The sequence below is a fragment of the Apostichopus japonicus genome, chromosome 8 (assembly GCF_037975245.1).
Source record: "Apostichopus japonicus isolate 1M-3 chromosome 8, ASM3797524v1, whole genome shotgun sequence".
Taxonomy (NCBI): Eukaryota; Metazoa; Echinodermata; class Holothuroidea; order Aspidochirotida; family Stichopodidae; genus Apostichopus; species Apostichopus japonicus.
Genome location: NC_092568.1, coordinates 4,810,724 through 4,821,921, shown reverse-complemented (window position 1 = coordinate 4,821,921; position 11,198 = coordinate 4,810,724). Strand labels below are relative to the sequence as shown.

The 11,198-nt window shown below is 37.0% G+C and overlaps 1 protein-coding gene across 3 annotated transcripts; it reads left to right on the top strand.

Annotated features, from left to right (window-relative positions):
• The first annotated feature begins 381 nt into the window (after positions 1-381).
• LOC139971757 (uncharacterized) lies at positions 382-10,956 on the top strand. Of its 3 annotated transcripts, XM_071978488.1 has the most exons (6): positions 558-972; positions 2,921-3,039; positions 3,782-3,844; positions 5,159-5,467; positions 5,803-6,705; positions 7,913-10,956. In XM_071978488.1, exons 2-6 carry the CDS (start codon positions 3,036-3,038, stop codon positions 8,188-8,190), a joined length of 1,557 nt encoding a protein of 518 aa, XP_071834589.1. In that variant the 5' UTR covers positions 558-972; positions 2,921-3,035; the 3' UTR covers positions 8,191-10,956. The 3 variants fall into 3 exon arrangements, with proteins under 3 accessions (XP_071834588.1, XP_071834589.1, XP_071834587.1); XM_071978487.1 differs by lacking the exon at positions 2,921-3,039 and having other exon boundaries at positions 382-972; positions 5,168-5,467; XM_071978486.1 differs by lacking the exon at positions 2,921-3,039 and having other exon boundaries at positions 563-972.
• Positions 10,957-11,198: the final 242 nt, after the last annotated feature.

Genomic DNA, 11,198 nt, shown 5'->3' with positions numbered 1-11,198 from the left:
TAGGGACATTGAAATGTTGTCAACAGTTTATGTGAGCTATCAGTACCGTCAAGAATATGGCTGTTGGAGATTTGCATTCAATATTTAATGTTATTTGTTGTATTGTGTTCCTAAACTACAGTTGCAAAGTAAGCGGACAGGAGGGTAAAATGTTGCCATTCTTAATCCGAACTATTGATTTTAATTTCATGCATACGATTATTCACACAAATGAATAGTACTTCTTTCTCATGTTTCTGTATGCAATGGAGGGATCTTTATTTATCCAGTCACTTAAAGGCATTGAAGACTCTCCCCAAACAGCATGCCGCCCTCTGAAAAGTTAACTTTCCGTTGCTTTCACGTGAAGTTTTCCTCTGGATGCTACAAAATGCAGACAGTTATGAAAGGTGATACTTTATTATCTTCTATCTGGACCTGAGATCAGGGAGTTCCATAACAACTCCCCACTGAAATATCCATCGCTGCTATGTACACATAATGACGCGCCAAAAGTTCTTCGTTCTCTTTGTCCTCTTTGTTCTCTTTGTTCTTACGAAACTGGGGGTCACATGACCCAGCAGGTGTAACCGAGTTTAGTGTTTGTTCTTGACGTTAATGAAGCAAAGAAGGTATCATCCATTACAATTGGCAATAACTTTTTTGTTTGTGTTTGAATGTATTTGAAGAAGTAATCCTTTGAACCTGTACTATTACTGGGTGTGTCTTAGGTAGCCATAGGACATTGTACACTTTGATATTTGTAATTCGGGAGGAAAATCGAGTATATTTATCGAGTATCATTCTTTATTTGATACATCAACTGTCAAACCTGGAGAAACACTTTTCCATTTTGTCTGTTGCCATACAATGTTAAAGACAACGGCAAGAATAAGGTGCTGAAGCCTAACAAACGTACAAGCCTGGACATTTCGTTCAGACACCGAAGGAAATAATCCTCTCTCTCAAATCTCATGAGGCAGACGAAGATGAGTAAGTATATCTGCGTGTGTGTTTGTGTGGGTAAGGCAGAGGAAGGTATGGTAATTCTCATCGAAGAGGATGGGTCAATTTGATGAGATGGTGACCAGCAAATATCAAGGGCTCTTACCGAACACGATAAAACCATTATTTAAATGGGGTTCAGAGGTCATCAGAGTAGCTGGATTTCGTTCCCACTACTCTATTAATTACTATAGCTAAACATATCTATGTTGTTGAACAATTTAAGGTCCTTAGATGCGATCTGGTTCAATGTTTTGCCAGTTTCATCGTTATCATATGATATCATATTATCAGCAGATTTTGTTCAGGTGTGACAAACATAGTGCTCTTTTATATTTTTTTTCCAGTAGAATAATTCTTGTTTAGTGTCCAATGTCTGGACTTTAATACATTTGACGAACTTAACTGATTGACAATATCAACTTTCATATTCAGCAGTGTAATAATTATTTATAGTGAACGCGTATCACGTACGATTGCTAGCTTAGCTTCATAACATGCTGTTCGTGCAACAACTTATGACGAATCATAAAAAGGATGAGAACGCACGTTTATGGCAAGCCATGTGGGACAAACACCGCATAATATATCCGCGAATATATACGCGTATTAATTTTACATGTGTAAAGTTTCGCTTTTTGAAGCGATCTCGCGAACCCACCAATACATTTATCGTTGGTATATGTACACAGCAAGAGCGGAATTGTTTTTTCGTGTATATTCTAATTAATCCGTGCATATATTGGATTTAATCTCCATATGTATTTTATTTAATACGTGTATATTTTCGAATTAATACGTGTATATATTCGAATTAATACGTGTATATATTGGAATTAAAACGTGGATATATTCGAATTAATTCGCGGATATATTTAATCCATATGATTGGCTCATAATATATACGCGTATATATTCCAATTAATACGCGTATAAATTCCAATTAATACGCGGATATATTATGCAGTGTTTGTCCCATATGGCTTGCCATACACGTTGTCATAGTCGTTGTGCATACGATTCGTGACACTCAATCGAGTGCGGTTAGGTAGGCTATATGTATTTTATTACGCAGTGGCCAACTGTAGGCTGGTAATAGGCTATAGGCTAACTTTAGCTAATTGCATCTGCCAAACTAAGTAGCTTAATCAGTAGGCCTGAATGTTTCTACGATTATAATCGAGTTAACGGAGCTGACGAGTATTCAAGATCGAAAGAGCGCTGACAAAGTACCATGCAAAAATCTCAACAGTTATTACATGTTTTGGATCATACTGAAAGGGGGGCGGGGGCAGTTGCTCCCACTGCTCCCCTGGCTACGTCCCTGATATAAACTGAACTTACTTGAAGCTAGCGAACAGGGTCAACCCACCCAATAGCAAAATTAGTACATAAATAAACCGAATTGAAGCTGGCGAACGTTGTACGGTTCTTTTATAAGGTATTTATTTTAGAGTATTCAAAATCATACAAAGTTTTGTATGGTGGAGTATAAGGATCGCGAGATACAATTTCTGAAAGTGGCAAGGAAAACGCGGTTAATATGACTGATTAAAGGTCTATTTTGACCGAAGTTTGTCCATTTTTCGGTCATTCACAACCACAGTAATATTATAGGTCTAGGTAAATTAGAGTGCGACAGTCGGAAATTCCGACTGTCGCACTCCAATTTTCCAACTATCGTCAGTTTTCACCCAGATTGGGGGGGGGGGGTGAGACACTCTCACACCCCCTCTAGCGACGTCCCTGCTTAGGATGTGTCAAGTGAATAAGCAACCCATAAGTGTAACATTTAGTCCCTTTTTAACATTTAAATTACACTGAATTGTCTCTCAACGTTCTGCATGAGTTCTGAGTTTCATTCCTAAGTTGATACATCAACTGAAAAACTTGGAGAAACACTTTTCCATTTTTATGTTGCTATGCAATCTTCAAGACAACGGCAAGGATAATGTGCTGAAGTCTAACAATCGTCTAAGACGGAAAACAACAATTTCATTCAGAAACCGAAGGAAACTAATCCGCTCTCATTTCTCAAGAGGCAGGCGAAGATGAGTAAGTATTTCTGCGTGTGGGTTTGTGTGTTGTACGTGTAAATCTTAGCAGAAAGTAGGTAAGGATGAGGAAGTTAAGTGATTCTAATAGAAGAGGGTGGGTCAATTTGATCTATGAGATGATGACCAGAAAAGTTCAGAGTCATCAGAGTAGCTGGATTTCGTTCCCACTACTCTATTAATTACTATAGCAAAACATATCTATGTTGTAGCATGCTATACATAGAAAATGATACACAGCCTCGTGAAGTATTGGAGTTGCTATTTGGTATATATTTATTTATCACTTTTGGCCTACTTGGCGACTTCTACTATTGACATAATCCTTATGGCATTTCGGAATTTAGTATATTTGTAAAACCTAAACTTATTTCGAAATACCCTGAATGTTATTCGTTGTGGAACCATGTGGATCTTATTCTCATTATGCGATATCAAACTATAAAATTAATTTGACGTCATAATAGTATGGTATTATAAATGACAATATGACTGTACTGAGCCGCTGCCGTAATGTATTTTCCTTTTAATTGTTGTTATGTCACCATATCTTCTTTGTGCTCTATAATTATGAGTACATCCATAGTTTAAAGTGAACACGTAGAAACCTACCGCACTTGTTGGGAACTGTTTATTTTCTTAATGAAAAAGGAATTACCAACCTTGTTATACAATACCCTTATAAGCCTAGCAAAATCTACACTACCACGAATAAACGTCTGCATATCTGTCATTTTTTTCAGATATTTATATTTACTGGTTAGTAATCGGTGTCCTACTAACGTTGAGTTTACGAGCAAAATCAGGTAAGCATTTACTGTTCCAAGTAACGTTTGTTAAGAAATGATTGCGAAATCATGCGTTGTAAAGTGATTGTATTTTCAGCTCAGCTAATAGCTTTCAGCTGAAATATAGCTATCGTGCGATTTTGCCGAAATTCTGTCACTTTTTGCCATCGTGATTGAAAGACTGCCATTTCTTCGTTTTTGCTTTGATTTGGCTGAAATGTCGTGAGAGGTTTGTGGACGTCAAGGTTTCATACATGTGATCATATTAACTATAAATGACCCAGGACCTCCTGGTGCACTAGCCTTAGTTCACAGTAATGTAATAATAGGTTGATTAGGGAGCTTAGAAGGGACATGTAAACTGACGTTTCGATGAAATGTGTCAAACTTGATATCCACAATATTTTAGCAGAAGTAGCAGAGGAATATTTTATCGAGAGTCATGTGTAGTCAACAGGATAAAACAATGAAGACCTTGTACCTACCTTATCTCAAGAACGAAAACATGTTTGTTACGGTACCCATTCTGATTTGGACAAACCCCTTGATAATAGTTTAGGTCAAAGTAATTTGACGTCAGCTATAGCTTAAATGCGAAAAAGTTGTGACCACCATAGCTAAGGAAATGTGATATTGATTAGTCTCCTACTTACATGAGAAGGTATCATTTTGATAATAAATGTATTGGTTATTGTGAAGGTCAAAGTTCATCAAAGGGTTAGCAGTATCTGCTGAAATCATATCAACAAAACGTTTTTATGACATCTTACAAGGATAACATTCGCTCATGCCCAAGTACGAGGAAGTCATCAATCAAACCTCCTTACAGCTTTGCATTCTGTTTGAAACATATAACAAATGCAGCTCTGCATTTTAGGTACTCATGCTTGCAACTTAGCAGTAGTAATAGCCTTTTAACTTTCAATCTTTTATCATTGTACAATTCAATTAAAAAAAATATCGTTATGTCTTGTTTTCAAAGCAAATATTTACAACTTTCTAATATTGTAAAAAACTATGTCTGCTAAGAAGGAGCATAACACAAAGGCAAAAGGGAGATGGGAGGAAAGAAAATGACACCGTTATCCTGGATATGTCTTTTATTTATTATCTTTTATTATAAATGGCTAAACTGCTCAGAAAGCTTCTGCAGCATTGATTCTTTTGTTTGATTATTATATTTACCATAAACGTGAGATTGTATACTAGAAAAGTATATTTTGTTTATTGATTTTATAAATTGTTTATACTTTTGTCTGCCAATCCAAATCATTCCAAACATCAAAGATTTTATTTATTTACAATCAGATATTCCACATGTTTACTTTACAGAAGAGACAGAACCTACAGTCCATTGCGATTCACGGCTGTATCTTAATCTTCATCGACCTGGTATCATCAACTGCAGTGTAAGTGAGCCTGTATATGGCTTCTACTGGTATTTTGACGATTATTCACAATCCGTTGTCACGTTACTAGATGACAGGCAGGCCGGACCTAGAAGCAATGACTTGACGATTGCTCAGAACGGTTCCCTGGTATTTAGAAACGTTTCGCTGAGTGATGAAGGGAGGTATCGTGTTGACGCTATTTTAGATGCTGGTGGCGATGTATCCACGTCCATAGACGTACTTGTCGTGGGTAAGAACTTATATGTTGATGATACATAGTGAGACCATTGAGGTGCCATTCACAGTCTCTTGTGAGACTTTGTCACTCAGTAGCTAACCTGGGTATACCATAGACAGTATGTTCTACTTGTCTAAATATCTGATTTTGAAAACATGGGAGTCAACGTTGTATAAGCATCACGTTATGTCAGAAGCAGTTAGTAACATGTTGAAAAAAAAACACTAAAAGTCTGATTAAATGTTTGAACAGCTAAATTATCGGTTAAAATACCTGTGAAATCCCTTTCGAAGGGATTTTTTTATACTTTCCGAAGGTACCTTTCTGTAATGTTCTTTTCTTTTTAGTACCCACAACACAGATGTTTCCCGCAATAGATGGTTGCCAGGGTGATGATTGCCGTTTGTTTTGGTATGGTGAACTCAAGTTGACATGTACAATGATTGGACGGCCAGCAGTAACTCTAACTTGGTACAATGATACTGCGGAGGCGGCAGTGATGGACGCCACTGAACAGAGTTACAAGGACCAATCCTCAGATATGTTTGTGTCTTCTTCTACCATCAATGTAAAGATAGATATCGAAAAAACACAAACCCTGACATGTACCCCATCAGGTTTATCAGTTTCCGAAAGGACGAAGAACGCGTCGGTTCTTTTGATGGGACCTACAAATCTTGCTAATGTATACAGGACCAAATACATTGATATTAATGAGGACACTAGTTATAATGAGGTACTACAAAGTAGTTGTGATAGCGAAACAATGTTTATTCAAACAGCAGAACCTAGTGGCAAGACCATTACTATGACAGATAAATACGATGATCCTGGCCAACTGATACTAACTTCAATATGTCTTGTGAATCATACTTACACAAGATCTTCGATGATGTTGCATCGTTACAAAACACCAGATGACAATAGTGTATCATTCATCAAAAATTGTGAAAGTAAACACCATTGCATTATTGCTGCTGACAACGGAAACGTAGACTTGACATGTGTTGTTAATAACACTCATCCTGCAGCAGACATCTCCTGGACAGTGCTCAACAGAAATATTTCGATCTTCAATATGTCAGCTTCCTCGTCATGTATCCTCGATAGATGCAATTCATCCGTTACAATCCAAGTTACCATTAGCGATGACCAAGAAGATATCGAGTATCCGGAATGTCTACAATGTGTTGTCATTCTTTCAGGGTATAAATTTCGTCACGAGTCGTATGCTACATTGAAAATGAATGGTAAGAGCTTGGCAATTTTCGAGCTTTCTCGTTTGTAAAGTTTTCAATACACATTGCACATGTTTGCCCGCCTCTGACCCCTTCGCTTCTGATTTAATGAACGTAAGTGTTACAATATACATAACTCCCTGGAATATGTAAAAAGAAAAAATTGCCTCTTTTCCCTATACCTCAATGATTTCCACATTTTGAATTACATTTACTCATTTCCCATTCGCGTTCAACCCCGAAATCAAAACCAAAAACTAAAAAATTACAAAGAAAAGGTGTCTCTTTTATTCTTAACATGCAGATCTTTTCTCATCAGGTATTTTGATCCGATATGCGATCTTACTTTAGAGCTACATCCGCGGGGAAGAGGAGGAGGGGAGGAGGGGGTGGTGGGTTTTAGAGGGTGCAAACATCAGTAAGTGGTCAAACTGTATCACATCGAATGCCTTCAGCCTGGGAATATTTCAATGGGTACAGGCGAAGCTGCCACAAACTCCTTTTGTTGTTTGTTATGACTTCCTTCATTTTTCCTTTCCTCAGCATTTGGAGGAAGGGCAGGAATGGGAACCAGGGAGAGGGGAGGACCCTAATACATTCCCTTTTCTGACATAACGGAGCTTAGTACAAATGTAGCAAATTTAGTTTTAGTATAACAATAACTTTACAGTTTCAGTTTATTTTCTCCACACCACCTCAGTGAGGTATAAAATACATATACACGGTACACTTCAATAGCAATCCAAAGATTAAAAAAAATGACAAAAACATATACCTTAAGATCATTGGGAGTAATAAGGAAAGAGAAAAGATTGACGCACGTTCTCTCAACGATTTGTGCGGAATAGTTTGAGAGGAGAAAGGGGGGGGGGTGGAGGAAGATTTTAGAAAGTCTGAAGTTAGATGAAACTGTTTAGAGAAAGAACCTTCTTTAAGAGACAAAAGTTTTCAGAATCTTACTAACAAATTTACTTAAATTTACAAGGACAGTTTTACCCAATGATTGAAACAAATGCTTCATTTGATTAGAACTGGGTCTTTTCCTAAAATATGGTTTCAAAAACTCAATTCTAGCGGCTGAAAGTAAGGACAAACAAAAATGTAATGCAACAAAAAGAAGTAAAGACAAACAAGAAATGAATTCTGCCTTATAAGGTTTACTATCCTAAGACATTATATATATGAAGCCATGATAACATGATGTTATCTGTTTTTTCAGGAAACCATACCGCGAACCCTCCACCATCATCGTCTTCGACACCGTCACCTTCACCGACATTGTCATCGTCACCGTCACCGTCACCGTCACCGTTACCGTCACCGTCACCAACAGATTGTGTTAGCTGCTGGGCCATCTGCGCCCTATTGTCCATTGTCATCATCGCTACAATACCAGTGCATGCAGCTATCTACTTTTGTAGAACAAGAAAAAATGGAAACAATTACAATGCAGCGCCTCAGGGAGAGGAAATCGGATTACAAGTTAATGACGGGTAACTGCTATAGCGTGGCTCGTAGTACCCTGCCATTTTGTAGTTATTTTGCACATTTCTATTTGAATAACCATTGAGTTTATGTTGCATAGTGATATTAAAACCTCTTCGTAAATTACCTTATGGGGTTTCCCTTTCATGATCATAGCAAGTTTCTCTACCTTTCCACGTTATAAGAACAGTTTATAAACCGTTTTATTAACTCCATGGGACGGGTTTAGACATTTGAAAGGAAGCAGCAAAAAGCGTTAGAGTTGTAAAATGTTAAGAAGATGACGAGAAAACAAAAGTCAAATAATAAATCAGGAAGAATTGCTTCTTCAACCAAAATATTATGATATGATAATTTCGGTTGGGTCAGATACTACAGGATGCTTACATACCGGTCACTCGGCAGTATTTGATACATCATGCAATCGTCCGCTTATCTATCTATCCTTCTATCCATCTAATTTACGAATATCCCTAATTCTCGAATAACTGCAGTCTTTAGATGACAGTAAAACTAATTATATAATATTTCACCAATATCACATAATAATTTGCATGTAGTTGTTTTGATTCTAACCTCCCCTGGGACGAACATTATCAACATGTTTTCAAAAATGTATAAGACTATAAGTGCACTTTATAAAGTTGAGAACTTCCATTTCTTAATGTCAAAAGTGCTGTATGATTCACTTATTTATTAGTTAATTTGTCATAATTGCAACATAGTTAGTGAGAAGTTAATCGTAAATATGTAATTTCGAAAATGTGGTTAGACTGAAGAAGAAATGGTATTATCGAGCTCATACCAACCTTGATGTAATAATTATAGTATCAAGTCAACACAGCCATTTAGAAATATGTGAATAGTCTTACAAAAGTAGTGTAAGGTGGGGAAGCCAAATGTTTGTGCTCATTGCATGTCAATTCCATGCTGGACAATTCGCAATCTTACATCACCCAAAATTTAGAGTTAACAGTAAGATGACTCCCCGCTGTTGTACCTACAACCTGTGGTGTTGACGTACACACATTGTATTATAAATTCGCTCCACTGACGTGATTTGAAGTGATTTACTTCAAGCAAATAAAAACGAACCCCTGATTTGTCAACGTCTTGTCCGGTGGCAAATCTCAACTAATTAGAATCATTGTAACATTTTCTGAAAGATAGCCTCTCTTTCTCCACACATTAGTTTCAATGATATCAAGTTTGGATTCTTATCCGTCGGAAGAACTGTGTTTTCATTTCTGTAACTTCCAAAATGTATTCATGGTGCTATATTTTCCATCACGTTTAACTTCATTTGCGAGTACTACTTGGCGTGCATCTGTCATCATGAATATAAAGAAAATGGAGGCAAATCTTACGGACTGGAAGAGTGATGCACGTGTTCCACAGTTCCCGATGGCTACGACCCTGCTTATTGTGAGGAAGTGATATTATACCCCCTTTAAGTTCCTGCCAAACTCCTGCAAGGTCTTTAACCTTTCGCTCTTTTGACCAATAAGTTTTCCCCTGTTTATTCCCACGTGTACGGTGTCGGTCCATTTTCAGACGTCTAGCTTAGGAGCCCGTATTTTCAGACAAAGAAAAACATAACCAAACATTAGGACCATGCGTTGTTGCTTTATCACACATGATTGGTTCATTCAGTGATGTCTTTGATGAATATAAATAATATTCTGAAGTAGGTATCATTGAACACAACCATGAATCATGATCAGATGCCCCATCACGTGTGACACCACGCTTTGAAACTTATAAACAGTTTTTTATGGACTGAGGCAAATTAGTTCTGGACAGGGAATCAACTAGACTCACTATCACTGTCATAGCCGTAGAATGTATATCTATTTGTTTCCAATCAGTATCTTGAAGTAGTTTTACAGCGTTTAATTCATCATTATCATACTTTTCTATATTAATCACTTGGTGCAAGAATGTTTTCTTTGGTTTTCATTGTAAATTTGCTCATTTAAACGTTCTCTCCAGTTGACTAACCAAGTTTTCACAACGCAATTTATTAATTTTATTACTTATTTCATCGTTAGTTTAATCATTCAAATGTATTTTTGCTTTTACGATTAAAAATACTGTATTTTATGTGTAAGTTTTCACTTTCTTATATACCTAAGATTTGTTTTATATGATTCATGTTCATGTTGCAAAGGAGCAATGTCAAATTAAACAACAAAGGGTTTTGCAACTCTTTAGTTTGATTATGAAGTGATGACCTTCAAGTAGTTATAATCGTATAGTGCTACGTTTGATTATGTAAGCCATCGCAATTATTTGAATATTTGTTAATGGTTTGATTATTACAGCTTTCATTTTCTTACCTAAGTCAACGATATATGAAGCTATACGTTTGATTTGATGCCATGTTTGATCACCATGGGTAAATATTGGTTGTATCACCGGTCATCTACCATTTCTTGACAGTGGCGGAGCTAGGGGTATTGGTCAGAGGGGGCGAGAATGGTCTGTAAGGGCGCTTTGGACACTATCTAAGCGGAGCGCCACCACAAGTTGGCGCGGAGCGTACAGAATTTTTTTGAGTATAGATACTCCCTAGATCACCGGAAATGACCCTTTCCGGGCCTTGCAAATTTGCAAATAAACGAAGAATAAATAGCCGTTAGAGCATTTTGTCAGGAAATTACACGAACAAAATGTGACAAATGTCAATAGGTAGATGAGAGCGCAATAAAAAAGTCAATAATCGCGAATAAGTAAAGAGTGGTAAAAAGCTGAAAAGGGCCCAGCAGTCCATTTGAGTCCGTCAGGGGGGGGGGGGCATCCGCCCCTGACTATATGGACGCTCCGCCACTGTTTCTTGACCTTGTCAATTAATTTATTCTGCTTTAAGGCCACTTCCTTTACCTTGTAGCCTATAAGTGATTGTGTAAATTGTAAATAGACGTTGGTGACTGTTTAAATTGCATAAACTTGTCCTCATTTCGAAAATATTAATTTTGTATCATTTCTAACATTAACAAGAAAATAAATTAATGTTCTAT